This window comes from Rhamphochromis sp. 'chilingali' (genome assembly GCF_963969265.1).
Source record: "Rhamphochromis sp. 'chilingali' genome assembly, chromosome: 17".
NCBI lineage: Eukaryota > Metazoa > Chordata > Actinopteri > Cichliformes > Cichlidae > Rhamphochromis > Rhamphochromis sp. 'chilingali'.
Window position 1 is genome coordinate 16033151 of NC_137944.1, and position 23895 is coordinate 16057045.

Below are 23895 nucleotides of genomic sequence, written 5' to 3' on the forward strand. Positions count from 1 at the left end.
ACCGTACAATTATTCCAAATGTGGACATTTCTATGTGACTAACTTCTGATGATATTTTTCGAGCTAAGTTAAATGCATTTGTTTCATAATGCCAAGGTTCGGGTTTAGATTTATGTGTTTGGGCTATGCCAATGTTTTACTGTTGAAAAACACTGAAAGACGCAGCCAAAGCATACAAAGAATCTCTACTGAACTCTCTGCTAAACAAACAGGAGCAGTAGACTGTGCCTGTAAGCCGTTTAATATAGTATATGAGGCTTTTAGGAAAATTATTGATGGATAATGTTGTTGTAGCACTGCCAGTGAGGCTTTTTCCCTTTTTTTCCACAGAAAAAATGACCAAATATTGTGATGAATCAGGTAACTGGATCCAGACTGGCTCTACCTGTCAACAAACTTTAAAGGACAAATTAGAGGTAATTGATCATTGTTTTGTTTTTTCTCTGAAAGTGATTGAACAAGACAAAGCTTGCATCAGTTTCTATATGCAGCAGACTAATATTTTTCTTTCCCAGAAGGAAATCCCTGATTTTCAAAGGGATGCAGCAGCAGAGCCAACCACGGAGGCTCCAGGGGTTAGCACAGAGAAAATTATCCTTGACAATGAAAAGAAATGCCAAGAGAAAATGAAGAATGATCCACCTTATAGAAAACCAGGTCAATATATCACATTCATCAGCATCTGCATTACAGGCTTGCAAATTTATGAATAATAGGCCTGTAAACATTTCTTTGCTTTTTTTTCCTGGTGTAGGGCGGTATTGTAGTCGTACCTGGGATGGGTGGTTGTGTTGGGATGACACTCCAGCGGACACGTACGCCTCCCGAAACTGCCCTGATTATTTCGGTGACTTCGACCCCACAGGTGAGCAAAGACATTCAAGAGGATTTGCTCATCTGATAAACTGTTACAATATCTAAACATCTAAGTAAGAAGAGGAAGCGTTACACTGTTTCCACACAGTAAGGTCCTCGGTTTGAATCCATGAGCAGAAGAAAATGAATGAATGGATGGATAGTAAAAAGCGCCTGTATTTAGTGATGGAATTATTCTTTACAGAAAAGGCAACTAAGTACTGTGGAGCAGATGGGAAGTGGTTTCAACATCCAGACAGCAACAGGACTTGGACCAACTATACGCTCTGTGCAACCACCCATGAGAAAAGGCAGAGGGTAACATGTGCTGAATGTAATAAACTGATGTGTGTTTATTTGACAGGTCCCTGCACATGGTCCTCAGTTTGTCTGTTCAGTACTGTTTAAAGCTGAAATTTTCATTCTTTCCGCATAGAAACTGAAGTTGCTTGAGAGTGAATATAGATGTCTCCTCAAAATAAAACAAGAGCCACCGTCTACAAAAACAGGTAAACTGATTCTTTCTTCTACACAGTGCTGAGCTTTTACACTACCTGGCCAAAGAAATTCAGTGCCTGGACTTCACAAAATAATTGGATAAGAACCTTCCATTGGATAATTTCTGATGATGATGATTAATGTTTTGGTTTACAGAAAGTTATTTAACCTCAAGGGATGCAGTGAGTAGCTTCCAAGTTCGTAAACAGCCATGTCTGGTGATGCATCCCATGGTTGTGAATAAGATGTTACTCTGTTTCAGAAGTCGAATTATCCACCTGCATTAAGCAAAAAAAACCCAATGAGGATATTGCGGAAATTACTAAAGCTGGATTAGGAACTTCCCGATGCATTATTTAAACCTGGGAGGACTGCTACGAGGAAGAAATGTAATCGGGGAAAAAATTCTGAATATGGTGAAGTGATCAGAGGTTATGTAAATGTTTGGTGACATCAAATCATTAAAAAAAATTTAAATAATCCACCAGCACAACTCACAGCTATGTTTACTGGTGAAAGTAAGAGCATTCCCAACAAAAGAGAACAGTTGTGCAGCTTTAAGAAAAAATACTTATCAGTGAAGCGAATCGCAAAAAAGCCTCATTTTCCCAGGTAGCATAAAGATCGGACTTTGGAGCAACAGAAAAGTCTTGTGGTCTGATGAGTCCAGCTTAACCCTGTTCAAAACTGATGGACAAGAAAGGTAAAAAAAGAAAGGTGGATGAGGTGCTCGTGCCTAATGCCTACCGTAGAACCCAGTGGGGGAGGTGTTGTGATCTCCGGTTGCTTCAGTTGTACAGAGCTCAAATGACCACCTGAATATTCACCAGATGGCAACGTCATCATTCAACAGGCTCAAACTGTGAAACAGTGGTTCATGGACCACAAGACATTAAAACCACTGAGAATCTTTGGGATGCAGTGGAGAAGACTGTACCCAGCAGGCTAACGCTCCCTTTGTCAGTACAAGATCTTGTCTAAAACACAATGCAACTCAAGATGGAAATAAATGTGACGTTGCACAAAACAATGCCAAAGTGACTGCATCAAACCTAAAGATAGTCCAAGTAAATATTACTGTGTCTTGTTTTTAGCCAGTGAGATTTCCCTGTAATTATAAGTTTCACGTTTATCCATGTGAATTTGAGACCTATACACATTTGCTATCATGTTTTGTGGGTCCTACAGGACCGTACTGCAACCGTGACTGGGATGGCTGGTTGTGCTGGGACGACACTCCGGCAGGAACCACTGTCTCTCAGAGCTGCCCTGATTATTTTTCTGACCTTGACCCCACTGGTAGGTGGTAAAATTCAACACGGTTGCTTGTTTAAAGATTTGCTGCTTTCCTGCTAACCTTTTTTCGTCTTCTATGAATTATATTTTTAAAGAAAGAACTCAATGAGTGTTAAATTGTGTACAGCGATATATTTATACATAAGCATTCTTTTTAGAAAGGGCATCCAGGTACTGCAGAGAGGATGGGCAGTGGTTTCGCCACCCAGAGAGCAACAAGACATGGACCAACTATACACTCTGTGCCATCAACACTAAAGACAAGTTAAAGGTAATGTAACAATAAAGTGCAATTATTCCATACCGTTTTTCTCCTTGGTCATTGTTTAGTTTAACTGAGCATGACTCTGTGTGTGTATGTGTGATATTAAACTTCACTAAAATCAAGGCAGCCGCCCAGTTTTCCAGGGACACTGAGGTCAACGGTGCCGACGAGGCCACGGTCAGTCCCACGGCTAATCGGGAGCAGCAGGAAATAGTGAGGAAAAAAATCCTCGACAACCAGTACAAATGCTTCGAGAAAATGAATCGAGATCCGCCTTATAACAAATCAGGTAACAAGAATATCAAATGAAATGAAAATCTGGGGTTCTCTACTCCCCTCTTAATGTTTAAGTGTCATCACACTGCGTCGATGTTATAGGTTTGTACTGCAGTCGGAACTGGGATGGCTGGCTGTGCTGGGACGACACTCCAGCGGGAACTTACACTTTCCAAAACTGCCCTAATTATTTTCATGACTTCGACCCTACGGGTAAGCAGCGAGACTGAAGCATTGAGCTCCTTTCAAGTTCTTTTGATTTGAAGCGATTAACTTAGTTCATGACCGATATGTTCAGAAAAAGCAACAAAGTATTGTGGAGAGGACGGGCAGTGGTTTCGTCACCCGGACACCAACAGAACTTGGTCTAACTACACACTCTGCAATGAAAACACCAATGCCAAGCTGAAGGTAATTTATTTCAAATTTAAAACTATTCTGCTATCATTAATCTGCTGCATTGTGGCCACAGTGTGATGGGTCAGCATAATAGTTTCCTTTGTGCCAGGGGCTCTGCACTACCAAGATTCATAACTCTCCCATACTGGTGTGATACTGATCTAAAATAGCATAGCTGACATTTCAGACCACGCATGAGTTTGATGCATTTGTTTACATGACAGGCAGGAAGGCTTAAAATTACATTATTACCTGCTTACAGTTAGAATTTGTACATGTAATGGTCTTATCTCATGGGGCCAAGTCCAGACAAAGTAGGTTTTGTTTGACTGAACAAATAGAGTTTGCATTTATTGGAAGCTTGCTTCCAATAAATGCTTCCCAATAGCCTGTGCCACAGGCTATACAGTCATAGGAAGTCTCCTTAGTAATAGTGTTACGACGACATCTTCACATATTAACAACCTTCTCATCACCAACAGCCCACGGCTACAAAATGAAGCCTTTAACAACATTTTCCACATGAAAACCAGACCAGAGCATCACAGAACTCTCACTGGGAATACAAACACCCAGATGGACTGTTTGAACTTTAGTAAAACATTTTGGAAATGTTTTAATTAGTAGTGACTGTGCCTCTTTTATGGGCAAGCATGTTATTATCAACTCTTATGCCAAACCATTTGTGTTTGTGCAAAAATGTTCAGCAGCTGGCTTTAAATTTGGATCTGGAATCTTTCTGGATTTGTTGACCTTGACCATTCATAATCTCCCAAAAGCCGTTTCAATTTTGTTGTCATTGCAATTTGTTTTGTTTACTAATGGATATTTTGGCTATACAGTGAACAGAAGGTGTTAGAGTTAGACCTGGGGATTAAATTGTGCCAGAGATAGAAAATGTTTGCAGCACTAATCATAACTGACTGATTGATACCTCTACCTGCTTCGGTCATTCAAATAATATTTTATCTTGATTCAAACATTCCTCTGTCAGCTCCAGTTAATTTCTTACTTGAATTTTTTTTTTAAAGATTCATATTTGTGGGAAAAGTAGAAAAGTCAGGTTTTGTTTATCTCTGTTACATGTGTGTTTGATCGAATCGAATTTGGAATCGAATGGTGTAAAGTTACCTCTTCCCACACGGCGCTTAACAAATGTATCAGACCCAATGTAAGGTCTATGTATTAGCTGCCCTAAATTAAGAGTACTAGTAATTAGAAAGTCATTTTTATGCTTTTGGTAATTGCTAATCCACCAGTATACGTAAGCTCCTTAATTGGAATTATGCTGCAAATGCTAAATTATAATTATTGTTTTACAAAAAAGCAGACTAAATAGTAAAGCACATTATTATTTTTAAATTAAGGTGCCAAATTTCATTTACTTGCATTCCTGAACACAAACATATTGAACGTTATGCTTGATTAACTTCTGACTTCTCGGAGAAGTAGATTGCGCCCTCTCAAATTTGGTCACTAGGCGTTCCCCGACTAGTTGGAAGGTGGTTACTGGAGGCTGCGGTGTGAAATCGCTTGCAAAGAGTTTGCTGCCCCAGAGTCTTACCTACAAACGACAGGCAGCTGTTGCAGTCTTCTAGTGACCAAAGCAATTACAAGGGATCCCTTTGAGACTACTTTCACTTAGCAACAGAAAACAACCACCGAAAACCGATTGCCAGCTATTTGGGGAATATTCACTTATAGGCAAGTGATTGGCAGGCAGTTGCTAACCCATCTCTAAGCCTGTGTGAGAAAGTTATAATGAATAAACATGAATAAACTTCAAAGCTAACAGCATTAGTTTGGAAAATAATGAGAATGGTTTTCCTTCTCCTGTTTGCCTTTTTACTCAAACTAACTAAAGTTATCATTGAAAATATCAGTATTGGAAATCGGGTTCAGGATTGTGAAAGTGCAACAACATTTCTTGTTGAGCGTTTTGTCCTAAAAGTAAAAACCATCAAATTAATTCAGCTGAATTTTGTGGTAGACCTGAAAGTTAGCTTGTCGATAATAAAACATGTTCTTTTTGTCTAGTAATACACAGTATCTCTATCTTTGTGTTTTTTTGTTTTGCTTTACAGTCCGCCTACATCCTGTTTTACATGGCCATCGTGGGCCATGCTTTATCCATAGCCTCCCTGCTTATTTCTCTGGCCATCTTCTTCTACTTCAGGTAAAAGATTCAATGTGATGAATCTTTCCTACATGTGAGACTGCAGCACTGTGAGAATGCAACTGTAGTTTGATGACGCAATGATGATTAATAGGTGGTGTTGTCATCCTTAATGACTCATCATCTTTACCTGACATGATCTGACAGGCACAGTGATGTTGTCCTTACTCATTATTAGCACGATTCTTGTCTTTGCCTTATTTGGAGTCAGCAAAATATGAGACAGACTGTAATAAAAATATTATTCCCTGTCATAAATTAATGCAAAGTATCAATCTGACACTGCAGTTTCTCTTACACTATAGTCATACTAGGAAAAACAGTGGCTGGAGATGTGTCATAACCACAATTATTAGAACTATCTATAATGAACTTGTTGTCTTTGAGGACCACTCACAGTCAGTTGCCATCTTCAAAGGGACTTTGCTGCATCAAAATGGTGAAAAAGTGGCATTAAAACAGAGTCAGTATGCTATCAGTTTGTGATTGAGTAGCGTCAAATTGGCAATTAAATGCAATTTGTTTGGGATAATATGGTGATTCACCGTGATAAACTGGCAGAAATTGTAAATTTACATTAGCTACTTAAGGGAACACCCAGAACCTCATAAATCTGAAACAGATTAGGGACATAGTTGCTACAGGATGGTGATTTAACAGCAAAATGATGCCGTCACTCAGGATCTACATAGGAACATAACCCGAATAAAAACAACTGGCAGCTGGATAGCAAAGACACACAGATGTCACAGATGAGTTGCACTCCTCAGCACAGACTGACTCAGACTCATTACGACATGTTGGCAATCTGTCTGTGTTTTTAAATCAGCATTTTTTTTGCAGCAACTCACCAATCTGAGAGTGTTGCACTTGGTCTGAGTCAGACTCCCACCAGGAGACCTGGCAACCCTGATGACTCTGGCAATCCCATTGTGATCCAAGGTGGTTGCCCAGGGGTTGAGAGTCTCAGCCTCTAGACAACTAGTTGGTCAGTGCAACTATTTGCAGCTTGTTTCTGGCCTAAAAAAAGTCTGTGCAATCACCAGAAAACCAATATTTCAATTCAATTCAGTTTTATTTTTATAGCCTCATGTGGATTTATATTGTAAGGTAAAGTAATACTAGTCTACTAAGTTGTCCTATTTCTTAGTTTGTCTGAGTCATTAAGGTTACTTCTAGAATATGTAAATAATTTCTTTACTTTCTCACACATCTTCAGATTTTTGTGCATAGTTAAAATTCTGAGCAGAATGTGTTAGTGCTTTGCACCTGAGTTTATTGCTCATTATAGATGTTCATCCATACGGATGCTTAATCCCAGCGGAAGAGAATACAAAGTTAAGCAGTGTGCTTCAGCTGAAATTCAATTAGATAAGAGTTAAGAATAACAAACCAGATTAGCGGGAAAGAAATTGAATATTCAGTGAATAATCTATAATATTTTAATGATTGTGCCACAAAATAGTTGTGAAACTTTACGTTTCTCTGGGAAGTGAGGAATTTATCAGTGTTATTTCAAAAGAACTGAGGCTTTCCATTTAACTGAAGCAGCGACAAATAAAAAAAGACGCTTTTTACATTCTGAAACAATATTTAGAAACACTGGCTTGTTGGCCCTGTGGTTGGCGATTGTTGCAGTTATAAATTTTGATGTGCTGAAGTCTGCTGACCTCCTAAACACAGCTGTTATCCAGAACAGTTCTTGTAAGAGACCGTTATTGTGCAGCAAAGTTTTATACGCACTCATAAATCTAGAGGCCGAGTTTGGGGCAGGTGCATAATCACAAAACCCGCTGACCCACCGAGAGTCAAACTCTTCAGCTGCAGAGCAATTCAGTGGCCAGTCAAGGTTCATCGAGATTGAAGTCCTAACAAATTAAGATTTCAATAAAATAACAAGGTGTTTGGCTGAAACCGTCTTATCTTTTTTTTTCCTCTCTTTGCAGCCATTACTTAATATATTCACTGCCAAAACATTTAAATTACTGGATTTTGTATTATAAGATCCAGATGTGAAGCTCACAGTGGTATGTGATGCTGTATAGTCGCTACTCTGTTATTTACAACTCTACATCAACGCTGTCAGGATTCCCAGATAAAAATACTCCAGTTTTCTGTGGAAAAATGGGGGCTGGTGGAAATTCTGACAGATACATTGGGACCTGTGACAGTTGAACGATGCTGCCATGGCCCCATTTTTGATAAGTCCTCCCTATATAAACTACATAGTTTTAAAAAAAAATTTTATGGGAAGAAAATTGGGTTTACGTGTAATGAAATGGGCTGTACTGTATAAATAAAACTTACATAAATAATGAACAATTCCTACATTTCCTTTTTTGTCAGGAACTGGAGAAAGAAAAATGCCTGAATATTTGTACATGGCTGCTGTGAAAATGTGCTGCCCTATGCTATTTTTCAGGACATTTAGTGCTTTCATTGGTCTCAGGGGGATTTATGAATAATCAAAGATAAAATTGGCCATGAGAGGTATATGGATACAACTTATTTAACTGTAAAATGGGTATTTAATGGAGGGTATGTTCTGTAAAAAAGCAATTTGCTACCGGACTCCATTCAGCTCTGAAATGCAGTCTGTTTGATTGCTGTCAAGAAAAAAAACCCATCAAAAGCAATAATAATAATACTGATATGAGTGACTTTGATTCTAATAGTTGTTTTCACTTTGCCCGTAATGCATTTTATTACGCTATTAATCCTGAGTGGCCAGTCAAGCTAATGCGAATGCACCCTTGGGATCCATTATGCATTATTTAACAGCACTTCTAGCTTGTTCAGGCCATTTAGAGACAATCCAGCTCATTGATCCACACTTTTTTTTCTTTGACAGCTGCAAAAAAAATCCGTTTGAGATGAAAGATAACAATTATGTGACACTTCACATCTCATTAAACTATCAGCCTGCTAGTCACTTCTCTTTCCTGTGCGTGTCATCGGTTGCACCAAGTTTTTGTGTTCTTTGATGTTGTGTGTGACTGAAAAGGTTTTATTCCACATTTGTGAACAGTATTATCAGCATTTTAATTAATCCTTGCACGCAGGAGTCTGAGCTGCCAAAGGATCACCCTCCACAAGAACCTCTTCTGCTCCTTCGTGCTCAATTCTGCCCTTACCCTCATCCACCTCATTGCCGTTGTCAACAATCCAGAAGTGGTGGCCAGAAATCCGGTGAGTAGATCCTCTCTTACGTATTTACCGCGACTTCCATGTAAACTACTGGTAGCTGTCACCTGCTAGTGACCAAAGCAATGACAAGGTTTTTGGTCCAGCACCTTCTTTGTGACTGAGTTCATCAGGCAATGGCCAGTAACCAACTGGTTTTATAATTCACCTTTTCCCTAATGACCGGAGGTTGCCCCAGGTTGCCAACTGGTCTTTAAACCTGTACGACAGGACCTTATTCCTCAGATAGCTATACTTACAGCACAAAGTCACCTGAACACCTTCAACATTTATTTCAGAAGATTTCCCCAACACACAAAATCATAAAAGAGTGACTATTAGAGTGGTTTGCATGAGAGGGTCATGATTTCCCAGGCTTCAACTTTGATGACCAACATCCTGTAACAGTGACACATTTATTACCTGAACTCTACCTGTAAAGTGAATCATTTACTCTTTCAGTCTGAAAAGGGAAGGAAAAGCCTGTCTTATGTCTTAATGCAGGGACTCCTCTGGTTGCAGACTGTGCAGAAGTTTATTGGAAACGCCCCTGTTGCTCACTTGACTTATGACTGCAATGAAAAGTTTCCCTGATGAGTTTATGGTCATGATCACTATTCTCAATACTTATTTAAATCAGCATGGTGTTCCCTCTGTAAATCGTGCTCCCATTAGAGTAAAAAAGAATGATAAAGCAGGTTAAGCCTACCTTGGTTTACAGGCTGCTACTGTGTGCTCTACCAGTGCAGACTCAGATCCACCCCAATTTCAAAACTACATAATGCCAACATGCTTAAAGATATAATTCTATTAACGAATCTATGACGTAAGGACCATGATGGAAAATCATTTATGTACAGTATGAATGCACTGCACAGTGAACATCAACCCTGAGTCATAGTGAATGGCTCTAACTCAAGGAAAACAATTTCAGTTCCTGTAACCAGCAGCTCATTCAATATTTTTTGGACACGCTTCAGTTCAGTAAGTGCTAAGTACTTTTAAATAAACTGATTCTTGTGAATTAGGACATCTGGAGGTCCTAGAAGCAGCTACGTGACATTTGCTAAATGCTAACGGTAGCACACTCAAATCCTCAGTTCCAGTGCTAGGCCCCTCCTGCTAGATTTAACATTGACTGCCTTGTCTTTAGTTTAGCGTGTTAAGATAATAATAATAAGTCTTTAGCTATAATCGAAAAATACTTTTGAATACTTTATATAGCATTATTAGATTTTTGTTTTCCATGTATTTCATTGTCCATATAACCAAGATCACATGGCTGACTGACCCACTGACAAACCTGAACTATAAGACACTAGTGCTTGTTAGGAAAAGGAAAAAAAAACACCATGCAGGAGGGACAAGTTGGTTACAAAACATGCAAATGTATGTATTTGTATTTAATTTATAGCATATTCATATGTTATAAATTATATAATTATTAAGTAATTAGTTTACAATTATAATAATGTATATAATTATAATTCATTCATTTATAATAATCTATAGTTTCATTCAATTTATGCAAAGCCAAATAAAAATGTGAACACTGTGGTAGCATTTTTTTTATTTTAATTGTAGTTGATGTGCAGGACACACAAAGTGAGATCTGGTCTCTTTCTTGATATTGAGTTTTTCTAAAACAGATCCTGCTCTGCAACATCCTGGAATTGCTACACAATCAACGTACAGTTTTTGTTTCTCTATTTTTATCCCTGTGTAGGTTCTCAGTGATCCAGGTCGTGGGAAAATAGCTTGGGAAAAAAAGTGACTGGACTTCTTTAAGTTTCTTGAAGACGTTTCACTTCTTCAGAAGCTTCTCAGATGAGAGCTGAAATGTCTTCAAGAAGAAATCTAGTTGCTTTTCTTTCCAAGTGCCTTAGATTCTCTTTTTATTCCATTTAACTTTTTGCCTTTTTTGAATTGTTCGAAATTCTGAGGTCAGCTTAGGTAGAGGTAATAAATCTGTCTTGTGGGAATGCCTTGATATCAGGACTGAGCATAAATTTGTATGTTACTTGTGGAAATCAAAATAACAAACGCTTGTTAAGCTGCTGCTTGCTGCTTCTTAAAAGCTGTTATTGCAGAGATTCAGTAACTCCAGAAAAGGATCATATTTTTTGTTTTACTGCCACATAAAATCAAACGCATTCAGTCCCTCCAAGTCAATAAATACTGACAACATGTTGTTTAAAAAACGTACAAAAGATTGTAAAAATAAACACCCTCCTTGCAATCTGTAATATTTTTAAAACGGTCCTAAATAATTTTAAAAAAGAACTTTAGATGATCAAAGTGCCATACAGCAAAAAACCCAGCAGATAGGACTGTAGAGTTTGGCTCGCATTGCGCACAATCGCATCAGCCATATCCTGCTTTCAGCTGGAGTATCGCTTGCCTGACAAAGCACTGGAAACATCAAGGACGCAGCAGAGGCTTCAGCTGGGTTTTAGTTTGTTTCTAAGTCCTGCTTTCCCCCCGTTCAATGAATCTGTCTGGCTCAGGCTGAGCTGAACGTATCCAAGATGCAGACAGAAATGACAGCCGTCATAATCAACGTGAGGAAACGTGTATTTGTGCGGTGGCCCCCTTTCAAATCTCCCCCTTGTCATCATTTGTCAAAAGGTTTGTGTTGAATCTGTTACTTTCTGATGTAGTACGGTCAAGTTGTGCTAACTTGCTGCAGCATGTCAAAATAAAATTAGTTACCGTGGCCTTGGTTCTCAAGGCGGGAGCAGACAGAGAGCGCACAAGCGCCTCTGGTTGGGACCCGTGCGCGTCTGTGAGGAAACATTTCTGAAATTTCCTGATGCCAGAGTGAAACTTATGAGCATGTTTTCAGTGCTGGTGATTTAGGAATGGTGGATTGCAGTAGAGATTTGCACTCTAGGAGAAAACAAGCTCTTTGTTGTCTCTCTGGAGTAGTAATAGAGTCTGGTTTGGCCTGCCAGCATTATGTGGGAGTGAATCCCCAAAGCTTATGTCAAACCAAGGAGGAGGCTGAAAACATGACAAACACGTACATGATCTATAGCAGCTTGATTTGTTAACCAGAACATTGTTAGTAACTTAAGACAAACCTTGGTTAACTGCAGACCTGAATTAGTGAAAACGATGCGCCCTTAACTCGCAGATACTGACAGCAGCGGCTGTCTGTTATAGTGAAGTGGAAAGGGAAACGTATGAAAGGAAGGGAGAAAAAATATGGCGAAGAGTTTCAAAGTGAACAACTGTTGTGTGTTTTGAGCTAAGAGGACCTCAGAGAGCAGTTAATAGCAATGCCAGCATCTCTGAATTATACTGCGGCTGCACACATGCTCTTTCACCACAGGACTACAAACCAGAAACCCCAATGTGAATATTAAAATAAATATATATTCCTAGGAAGGAATTCATCTGTCTAGGTTTTTCCATACAAATCTTTCAGGGATTTCAGGATATGAGAGCATAATGAAAACACAGCTTTGCTGATGCCAGTGATAACCAACCAACCTTTTTATATAATTTACAGAGAAACGCTTCAGCAAGTGGCCTGAAGAGCAGAGCAATCGTCTGGCTGATTAATTTGAAACAATCTGCAACTGTAATTATTACACAGTGAAAAACAACTTTTTATTAAACATCTGTCTTCATCCCTGTTTGTTTGCAGTTAGAGATCGCACATACATATTCAAGTCATGGACAGCATAAGAGGTGGACATAGATACTAGGGGTGCAACGATACACAAAATTCACGGTTCGGTATCGGTTCGATACTTTTTCGATACAAAAAAATGTTCATGTCTTTTTAATTTGTCATTTATTGAAATTATAAATATATATTTTAATTCAAAAGTACAGTTTTTAAATTTAATGTTGCTGAAACAACAAAGTAATAAAAAAATGAATCTGATTGAGGAATCACTCATCTTTGGAAAAGAGAGTTTATTACAGAGAAATGTCTCTTTCCAAAATAAAAGCTATACTATACGCTTCTTCTGGGCTATATTCTCAGCAGCATATTAAACATATCATGTCCCCATAAGGAGAATCATGTGCTAACGGCTGTCTAAATGACTCGGGTAAAGTTTGTAGCATGCGTGCTTGTTGTTTTTGTCTGCTTCCACTTGTCTTTGCACTAGAATGATGTCAGAGTAAATGTGCAGTCATATTCGTTGTGTTCCCACTAGTGCTGTCGGCATTAATCTCATTGAAATTATGTTAACGCCATAACACGGCAAATCTCCGTTAACGAGCTACCGCGGATCGCCCCGTGTGTGGGGCTGGACGGCCAACACGTTAACGAGCTAACTGCGCTAACACACTAGTTCCTACCAATGTAATTGAGCATTGCATGGCACATCCAACATACTGTTTTACTTTTGTCCATGACGCACTTACCTTCAGGGTCATACGTCACATGAAAACCAAAATAGTTCCAAACGCCAGATCTGAATGAGGGTGGGGGAGGTTCAATTTACCATTTTGCAACAAGAGCTTAACTTCTGTCTCGCTAGCTTGCCCTGCGCTCAGTGAATCTGCGTTCGACTACTCCGACTAGGCTGCACTGTCGAGCGCAGATCCACTGAGCGCTCAACACAGACAGCATCGTCAGAAGAAAAGTTGATAAAATAAATTAAAAATGTTGTATTGTTCGATACATATGCGTACCGAACCGAAAGCACTGTATCGAACGGTTCAATATCGATACGAGTATCGTTGCACCCCTAATAGATACGGTGGTTTCCTGCTTTAAGCCTCGAGATTAGTGTTTTTGCTTTTGTCAGCTTTATTACTATTGTAATTCTCTATTTTCTTGTTGTCTAAAGGAAATATTAATCCGCTCCAAGATGTAAAAAAGACAAAAAGTTTTTAACTCACTCTCATTACTTATTATTCTTATTATTATTACCTTTATTATACCATAACGTCTCACTGAGATCACAGTCTCTTTTACAAAAGACACAAACAATACACATTAAAATTAAAACTTTAACTGGATTTTTATAAGACACATCCACAGGTCTCCTTCACTGCATTCATTATCATGTTTTTAAATTCACCGACAGATAGAGGCCTGTTTAAACTTGGGTCAGTCTGTTAATTATTCCATGTTCAAGGGGCTTTGTGAGAAAATGCTATTTTCCTTTCCAGTTAGGTTTAGGTATCAGTTTAAAATCTTGGTTCTTTATGAGGTGAAGCCCTCAATTATCATCAGTGTGCTTCACCCCAATTCTCCAAGCTGGATCCTTAGGCCTGCAGATGGAGGTCTTCTTGTGATTCCACGTATTTGTCTGGAAACAAGTGGGGAGACTGTGCATTCCCAACGTTACCACACCAAAACTGTGGAACAGCTCACCACCCTCTCTTCGCACCCTTGACTTTGTGGCATCCTTTAAAAAAACAGTTTAAAACTCATCTGTTTTTGTTGGTTCTTGTGTCTTCATTTGGAGCTTGTTTTTGGTGTCTCTGTAAAGCACTTTGTGACTAGTTTCTTGTTGTTAAAACTGTATAAATACATTTTTACATCTTGGTTTAAAAAAAAATAGATGTGACGAGGAGCGGTGGGTCTGACCGTAAAACTGTTCACTCATTGGCTAATGACTTGTCAATCACAAGTTGTTAGTCAGGGAGCATACCGCTGATAATCCTGCTTTAAGAAGCATGAATGTGAAGAAAAAAGAAATTTTTATGCCATATGAAATGAGTGACTGAACCCATAAACCCATAAAGGACCCCCACTCTCTCCCCCAAACAGCACAGAATAGGATAAGTGGAAGAAAATAGGTAGATGCTCAATAGTTTTTATAAATAGTATCTTAGACTGTAGAGAAGCACTAATATATTGCATTGGTAGTTGCAATTTGTGAAATTACCCATTACCCTCTGGATGAATGCACAATTGGTGCCATTTTGGCTTTTGCTAGAACCACATAATCCAAACTTGGGCGCAAGGGAAGTGGAAGCAATCTGTGTTTGGATGAGTGGGGAAAAGCCATGAAAGCTGATGTGACTGGCAGAGATTCCCATCCAAAAACATGCTTCCTTAACGAATCTCCTGAGATTCGGTAATGACAAATGTTGTGGAAGTTAACTTATTTTAGGAGAAAAGTTTGTGAGATTTTTTTCTTTTCTTTTTTTAGTAGATTCTGAACACAGGCAGGTTTATTGGTGCCTGTCTGGCATTAATTAGAGGAATTATAACTGATGGCACTGCACCAGATACTCTTGATAATTATGGCATTAATCAACTGTTTTGTTTCTTTTTTTAAACGGACATACCAAGAATGTGTCATCAAGTCATCATCTCTTATCATAACGTCTCAATTCTCAATAAAAGGAACTGAAAAAATAACGAGACATGATGTCGCTTTATGGTGGATGCATAAATAGAAAATTGCACAGCTCTTTATAAAACACTAATGTGGAGCGGGGCTTTGATCCCACTGCTTTGTGAGACGAACACAATCAAAGAGGGCTCCAAATACAAAGAGAAATCATGATTCCCAGCTTAACCCACCACCGACGGGGGTAAATGAATAAACATCCTCTCAGTATGAAAAAGAATAATACTGGCTAATGATTTTGTGCCACGAGTGCTGAAACATCCCATTAAATCTTTTTTATGTCTCCTGCTGAGATGATGTCACGACTGTTTCAACTGGATCATCTTATTCAAAAAAAAAGACTGCAAAGCAGAAAAAAGGTTGATATGATTGATTTTGTTCTCCCTGCAGGTTGGCTGTAAGGTGTTGCAGTTCTTTCACATGTACATGTTGGGCTGTAATTACTTCTGGATGCTCTGTGAAGGCATCTACCTGCACACGCTCATCGTGGTGGCGGTGTTTGCAGAGGAGCAGCACCTGCACTGGTACTACCTCCTGGGCTGGGGTGAGTCATTTTTACCACGTCCCGTTTTGTTGTTTTGTTTCTTTGCTGTAGTGTGTCTGTAAAAACGTATTCTTGCAGCTTGAAAAATCCCAGAGAAGCAGTTCAACAAGATTGGGTAGAATCTAACAATTTTCTTGTGACTGAGGTTATTTTAATATCAAGCGTGCGGTCATTCAGTTTAAGAGCATCATTTGTACGTTTCCTGTTCAGACAATGCTCTCCCTTAAACGTCTGCACTCAGTTTAATAGTCTTCTGAACTCAAATGCTTGCAAACATTTCCATCCTTGCACCCGAGTTTCTTTTGTTCACTTGCTCTTGGACCTCCAGTCCTGCTCATGCATCTTTATGTATGAGCTGATAACCCTGCGGTGGTGGTGGTGGGGATTCCAAAAAGGAGACAGTTCGCCGTATGCCGTTCCCCAGCTCTTTGTTCTCACATTTCCTACTTACATCTACTGTCCTTTCAAGTCTTAGATATGGTGTTGACCAATGACATTGTACTTTCCCCCATTTATGAGTACATGTGCTTTAATTCTGTGAGAGTCCTTTAGGAACAGATATTTTCAGATATTTTCTGACTTAGAAATTTGTGCCTTCCTTTTGTACAGTCACGATTTTATATACAGTGGGGCAAAAAAGTATTTAGTCAGCCACCGATTGTGCAAGTTCCCCCACTTAAAATGATGACAGAGGTCAGTAATTTGCACCAGAGGTACACTTCAACTGTGAGAGACAGAATGTGAAAAAAAAATCCATGAATTCACATGGTAGTATTTGTAAAGAATTTATTCGTAAATTAGGGTGGAAAATAAGTATTTGGTCACCTCAAACAAGGAAAATCTCTGGCTCTCACAGACCTGTAACGTCTTCTGTGAGAAGCTTTTCTGTCCCCCACTCGTTACCTGTATGAATGGCACCTGTTTGAACTCATCATCTGTATAAAAGACACCTGTCCACAGCCTCAAACAGTCAGACTCCAAACGCCGCCATGGCCAAGACCAAAGAGCTTTCGAAGGACACCAGGAAAAGTATTGTAGACCTGCACCAGACTGGGAAGAGTGAATCTACAATAGGCAAGCAGCTTGGTGTGAAAAAATCAACTGTGGGAGCAATCATCAGAAAATGGAAGACATACAAGACCACTGATAATCTCCCACGATCTGGGGCTCCACGCAAGATCTCATCCCGTGGGGTCAAAATGATCATGAGAACGGTGAGCAAAGATCCCAGAACCACACGGGGGGACCTGGTGAATGACCTGCAGAGAGCTGGGACCAAAGTAACAAAGGTCACCATCAGTAACACACTACAACGGCAGGGAATCAAATCCCGCAGTGCCAGACGTGTTCCGCTGCTGAAGCCAGTGCATGTCCAGGCCCGTCTGAAGTTTGCCAGAGAGCACATGGATGATACAGCAGAGGATTGGGAGAATGTCATGTGGTCAGATGAAACCAAAGTAGAACTTTTTGGTATAAACTCAACTCGTCGTGTTTGGAGGAAGAAGAATACTGAGTTGCATCCCAAGAACACCATACCTACTGTGAAGCATGGGGGTGGAAACATCATGCTATGGGGCTGTTTTTCTGCCAAGGGGACAGGACGACTGATCCGTGTTAAGGACAGAATGAATGGGGCCATGTATCGTGAGATTTTGAGCCAAAACCTCCTTCCATCAGTGAGAACTTTGAAGATGAAACGAGGCTGGGTCTTCCAACATGACAATGATCCAAAACACACCGCCCGGGCAACAAAGGAGTGGCTCCGTAAGAAGCATTTGAAAGTCCTGGAGTGGCCTAGCCAGTCTCCAGACCTCAACCCCATAGAAAATCTGTGGCGGGAGTTGAAAGTCCGTGTTGCTCGGCGACAGCCCCAAAACATCACTGCTCTCGAGAAGATCTGCATGGAGGAATGGGCCAAAATACCAGCTACTGTGTGTGCAAACCTGGTAAAGACCTATAGTAAACGTTTGACCTCTGTTATTGCCAACAAAGGTTATGTTACAAAGTATTGAGTTGTATTTTTGTTATTGACCAAATACTTATTTTCCACCCTGATTTACAAATAAATTCTTTACAAATCCTACCATGTGGATTCATGGATTTTTTTTTCACATTCTGTCTCTCACAGTTGAAGTGTACCTCTGGTGCAAATTACTGACCTCTGTCATCATTTTAGGTGGGGAACTTGCACAATCGGTGGCTGACTAAATACTTTTTTGCCCCACTGTACATGCATGCACCATATGTTTTAGAAGAGCGGTCCCCAACCGCCGGGTCATGGACTGGTTCTGGGCCGCAAGAGTTGAGGCTTGGGTGTGAAATTTATGGTTTCATGGTTTTTATCGTCAACTTGGTGTTTGTAGTTGTCTGTCTTATTTTGAAATAAATATTTACACGTTAAGCGTTAAGGGGCAGAGAGGAGGACGTTACTCTCAATGTTGTTGGCGCATTTCAGGAGGACGCTGTTAACAAAGTTATACAATTACACACTGAATTCACGTTTATTATTATATTTACAAAATACCACCATTTTTGTCTTGGTCGTATCATTTTATTTTGTTGTATTTATCCGCGACACATCCGTGAAAATATTGTCTGACATTAAACCGGTGCATAGCGCAAAAAAGGCTGGGGACCGCTGATTTAGAAGAACACACTATAGTAGGCTTATTGTATGTACTAAATCAAGCTTTTCATTAGATGAGCAAGACTGCTAGTGACAAATGAATAAAACAATGAACTGACTGGCAGGCTGGCTGATTTATTTTTCCCTTAAGCTGGCTGTCACTTTATTAAATTTACAAAGTGAGCAGAGGTAGTGACTGGGACCCAGAAGTTTGATAAACAAACAAGCACCTTTCATGCAAGAAGGTGGATTAGACTGGATCACAGGAAATCTGTGCAAGCAGCAGTATATCGTAGATCTGAGCAAGCGCAGAGCAAATATGCTCGCGAGCAGTCGTCTGTTTGATCAGAGGGCAGAGTTTGCATTGTAATATCTGAATGTGAAAGCAAGAAATCATGGTCTTGGATAAAGGTATTTCATTGTGGACATGCTGACAGCTTTATTGGCCCTCCTGTCGCTTGGTGCTGCTCCTGTCTTGTTTTCCACACTGCTCCAAACAGGAATAACACAGTCTGTCAAAAAAAAAAAAAAAAAAAAAAAAAGCAGGCAATGGAACTGGATGGATGATCATCATTAAAAATGTTGGGATAACCTTGAGTAGAGTCTTTGCTGTGTGTGTGTGTGTGTGTGTGTGTGTGTGTGTGTGTGTGTGTGTGTGTGTGTGTGTGTGTGTGTGTGTGTGTGTGTGTGTGTGTGGATGGATGGAGGGAGGCCAGCTTGTCAGATCCATCTGTGGCCAGCACACTGCAGGGCCTCATTGAAAATGGACCCTACATGGAGTTTTGTGTTTATATCCAGAGGAAAAGATGAAAAATCTGTGCCCAGTGTCTAGTGGGTGTTTACCTACACAATGTCAAATTAGAGGGAAAAGTAACAGAAAATTAACTGTGTGGTAGTGTTGTCTTTGTTGTTAGCGGTGCAACAATAAAGCTGTCGCAGGAGAGTTTGCAGAAATAAGGAGGACCCAGCTTTCCAAGGAAAGTTTCATTAGACCAACAAACAAAGCTAAACCACGCTTTCACAGTTGTGTTAATGACAAATGCAATTTCACAAAACTCACTCAAGACCTCATATGTCTCCCATCTTTTCCTCTCCAAGGTTTTCCTCTAGTGCCTGTATCCATCCACGCCGTGGCAAGGAAAAAGTATTTTGACGACAAGTGAGTAATGTTCCAGAAACCTCGGCAAATAAACAGAAGATGTTTACATTTGCGCTGGGCTGTGTGCGGTAGAGTGAGAGCGTGCAGGCGCGCGTGTTTTCATATGTGTGTGCACGCATGTGTATTTTGGGAGGCTGACAGCACTGACTGATATGTTTTTCCTTCTGTAGCTGTTGGATGAGTGTGGAGACCCATCTGCTCTACGCCATCCACGGCCCTATAGTGGCAGCACTTCTTGTAAGTCTGCTAATCCACTGTTTCCGCACAGAAAAAGCACGAAAAACTAATTTTACATGATGAGTCTTTATATTTTTGTATTCATTTAGAGTTTAATTCATGATTTGTTTTTTCTTTTTCTGTAGGTCAATCTCTTTTTCCTGCTAAATATTATCAGAGTTTTGGTTACCAAGTTGCGAGATACGCACCGGGCAGAGTCCAACATGTACATGAAGGCAGTGAGAGCCACCCTGATCCTGGTTCCCCTGCTGGGAATACAGTTTGTCATCATTCCCTGGAGGCCGGAGAACCGGCTGGCTGGTGAAGTCTACGAGTACATAATGCACATACTCATGCATTACCAGGTAGGCACGAGCTGCAGCAAACACACAGGAGCTCAGTTTAGAGTAATCTAACAACGACTTGAAAAAGGAGGCTAGTGCAGCTTCACTGCCCTGGGGATTCAGCCGTTTTGCACCTCGGGCTTAAATCATAATGACCTTGGAAAAAAGCAATTAAATTATTGCAATAAATATGCTTAGCATGAGCTTTACTTTATACGGAAACCTTAGTGCAAAACTGAGACAGTGTACAACCTAGATTTGTCCGTACCCTTGGGCTCCCCAGGCTCACGATGCTGATTTTTAATTTTGCATGACTGAACTTTTACGCCCTTAAAAACATCGTTCTCTGCCCTGTGGTTGTTATTATCTATTCATGTGACTCCCTTAAAAAAACATTTGGGTTCAACCATAGCTTTGTTTTATGTTTTAGAAGATTCTTAATTTACTCCTTCCCCCATAAAGACGACATTTGAAGGAGGTGGGCGTGAAATACGACAGAAGCCGCTCAGTTCAGGAAAAAGAAATGAGGGTTGACCCTGGTAGGCATTCACAGGGGAAAGAGTTAAACAATCCATGAAATATTTATGGCCCATTAGATAATTCTGTTGTTGCCCCAATATTTCTTTGTATTCTCTCTTTAAAAGTTGCTTTCCCGTCTCACTTCTATAAAGTCACACCCTGTAAAAAATAAATAAATAAATAAATCATGTGTCTAAGCAATTCCTTCCTCCAATGGTTCGGCAGATGGCTGCACTGTCTGAGACTACTTCTGTTGTGATTTTTTTTTAGATGTAAAAAAGCAAACTGAATTTACTAGAAAAGAAAAGATTATCTCCTTTTTCCATCTTTGTTTCAGGGTTTGCTGGTGTCAACCATATTCTGCTTCTTCAATGGGGAGGTAAGGGCTGTCATTTAGTTAGCTCATTAGCTAACATTAGCGCTGCTCGCGTGTCATTTGTTGCTAGGTGTAAGAAGGCAGTAAGGGGAGCTTACGATGCTCATTTCCAATTCCATATTTCTATTTTTGGATCCTACTAGAGTAGTGTTGCAAGATTTACAGTTCAAAATCATTTTTATTTATTTTATACTCGCCTATTTTACTGCTCTCTGGGTTTCCCAGTATCTGAAACAAGCTGCATTAGCTCCTTTCTTCCCTCTCTCTCTGAGCCAGTTTTCTTCTTATATGCTAGCCCTTCCAAAAACAAGTTTTGAAAAGGTGGTGGGGCTGTTGTGCTCGCAACCCGCTGTGTGTCTGACACAATTGGTTCACTTTAATCAGTAAGTAATTAATAAATTAGCTTTAGCGGAAACAAAGGGAAATTAGCCCCAGGACGAAGCTTGTCTTAGTCTTTAGTCGCTACGTGTAGCTAAGCTAACATGCCTGATTATGAGTATCATATTTTTATTTAAGCGTGGTATCAATCATAGCGGTTTACTTCTGGCAAGAAAGTGAATAATCCCCCAAATATCTGAGAGTTCCTTTAAAAAATATTGTACCCCTGTGCCATGTTTGACATCATAATAGCGTAGTTTTGATTGAGCAATTGGCCTTTTGGAAAGGTCAACCTGCACATGTTACTCTGGGAGCTTTTCAGTGATTGTGTAATAAAACCGCTCATCCCTTATGACATTATGCATGACACATCAGACTGCATCAGGTAAAACATTTTCAAAATTTGTTTTCAGGTCAGATCTCTTCCATCTGTATCGAGAAGTGACCCATGAATACCAAACACAGACTCATAGTTTTGGTTTTGGCCTTGAGTACGTGGGTAAAATAGCTGTAGCTTCGCAGAGATCTCTCCAAATTCCAAATGTAGCAGGTTATAAAACATCCCTCCGCTTTTTCCTCTTCTGAGACCAGTCTGGTGCTACAACAGTAAAAGCAGAAGGGTCATGTCAGGCGAGGAGTAAGACACACTTTATAAATGACTGTGTGGTTTCCAAGCTCAGCTGAATATTGACTCTTCTTTCTTCGTTCTCCTGTCAGCCTTTCTAAGCCTGTCTGCAGCTGTCTGACAGCAGCATCCTTAACTTGATTCAAATGCTTCACCAAACCGATGAGCTGGAGTTGCATTAAACGCAGACCTCAGGTTAATAATTCTGTGAAGACCTCACAGCTCTCCAGACTCAATGTGTGAAAGATGCTTTCAAGCTCAAGTCTCCACAAGGGTTGTAACATTAGAGGACACATTTCAGGCATTTTGCTAGTCCACACCAGTGTGTAAATGGCGCGTAGACATCAAGCAATTAAACAACTATTTAATTGCTATTATCTGTAATATTTAATTAAGGCGTTTAATTAAGAAATATTTATGCTGTAAATTGTGTTCCCCAAACAAATATTGATGCTTTTTTATGAGGTGTTTTGTTGCAATAGTGGAAAATACTGCAGAGATGCACAAACTATGGAAAACATTAAAGCCAAGTGAAATAAATTTGTATGGATTGGTCTCCTGTGCTTATCACTTCACACCATGAAAATAGTTTTGGCCAGGGTCCTATTTCTAGCCAGAACCTACTGTACGGTCCCATACTGTGAGGGATGTCATTAAGAGCAACCATTTGCTGTGCAGGCTCTGCCCTCATGCAGTCCTTCAGAATGCAAAGCAAATGATGTCTGTGTGCAGAAGCACTAAGAATTTTACTGTACAATTCTTCTTCTTCTCCATTTCACAATGAAAAAAATACTCCACCCACAGTACACAGACATCCAATTAGTGGGGTCAGGTTAATTGTTGAATATAATTTACCCATAGGTCTGAATGTGAGAGCGAACGGTTGACTGCCAACCTGTTCAGGGTATTCCCTGACTCTCGCCCTATGGTAGCTGGGATAGGCTCCAGCACTCCCCCGCGACCCTGATAAGGATAAATGGAAAATACTATGGGAATTTAGGATCTTGATATTTCTTAAAATAATTGTTTTCATCTCCAACAAAATCTGATTTTTACAATGATGACTTTAGCTACAAGAGGCTTTGGTGTCCCAGAGAAAGGTGCTTTTCCAGAGTTGCTTGAGTTTGTATAACAAGCAACAACCCTGAGAAGGCAAAAAAACAAAACTCTCATCGTGGTGTTTTTGTGACTCACGCAGCCCTACGCCAACCGCACGCATTCCACAGCACAATGTCCACGCTAAGTGTTAGAGCACTTAGCATGAGGTGTTTGGCAAAGAGGACCTAGCAACCCACTGTCAAGCTCTGTTTTATGCATCCAGCTTGGAAAATATGTCACTTATTAACTCGTACATGAGCAGACAGAAAGCAGTCTCATCACCGTAAAGGATGCAAACAATTTGTCAAACACAATCAATGCATAGGGCATACATGTAAAGGGTGAACACACGAACTGTCACAAGGGAATGCAGTGGTTTGTTTGCTTCACCGGCATAATGGCCAATTCATGCTCTCTTAATCAGGACACGGGTTTCCTGGGCTGAGTTCAATTCTTTCTTTTTTTTTATTTCAAGGCCAAACTACAAAGACCTGCCTTGTTTGTTCAATAGCCCCATTGTGAGGTTAGGTCAGTGAGACAAACAGCTTTCAAACTGTATTTGTGACACCAAGCACGACGTTCAGCATGAAGCTGTAAGACTCAGATGCTCATTTGTCTCAGAATGACAATTAGTGCCATAATTTATATCATTAAATCATTCTGTGTTAATGTACCCACAGTAATTACAGTGGTATTAAGACATGACTGAATAAAATGATTACCTTTGCACCGT

At 39.9% G+C, this 23895-nt stretch overlaps 1 protein-coding gene across 1 annotated transcript in view; it reads left to right on the plus strand.

Annotated features, from left to right (window-relative positions):
* calcr (calcitonin receptor) overlaps positions 1 to 23895 on the plus strand; it is a 77090-nt gene that overhangs the window by 46378 nt on the left and 6817 nt on the right. The window contains exons 6-22 of the mRNA XM_080862620.1: positions 331 to 416; positions 516 to 657; positions 755 to 865; positions 1061 to 1173; positions 1292 to 1364; positions 2542 to 2652; positions 2808 to 2920; positions 3038 to 3203; positions 3293 to 3403; positions 3489 to 3601; positions 5674 to 5765; positions 8828 to 8954; positions 15668 to 15821; positions 19546 to 19606; positions 19777 to 19843; positions 19969 to 20187; positions 21023 to 21064. Coding sequence (XP_080718746.1) covers positions 331 to 416; positions 516 to 657; positions 755 to 865; positions 1061 to 1173; positions 1292 to 1364; positions 2542 to 2652; positions 2808 to 2920; positions 3038 to 3203; positions 3293 to 3403; positions 3489 to 3601; positions 5674 to 5765; positions 8828 to 8954; positions 15668 to 15821; positions 19546 to 19606; positions 19777 to 19843; positions 19969 to 20187; positions 21023 to 21064 — 1901 coding nt within the window. The remainder of the gene's footprint in view (positions 1 to 330; positions 417 to 515; positions 658 to 754; positions 866 to 1060; positions 1174 to 1291; positions 1365 to 2541; positions 2653 to 2807; positions 2921 to 3037; positions 3204 to 3292; positions 3404 to 3488; positions 3602 to 5673; positions 5766 to 8827; positions 8955 to 15667; positions 15822 to 19545; positions 19607 to 19776; positions 19844 to 19968; positions 20188 to 21022; positions 21065 to 23895) is intronic.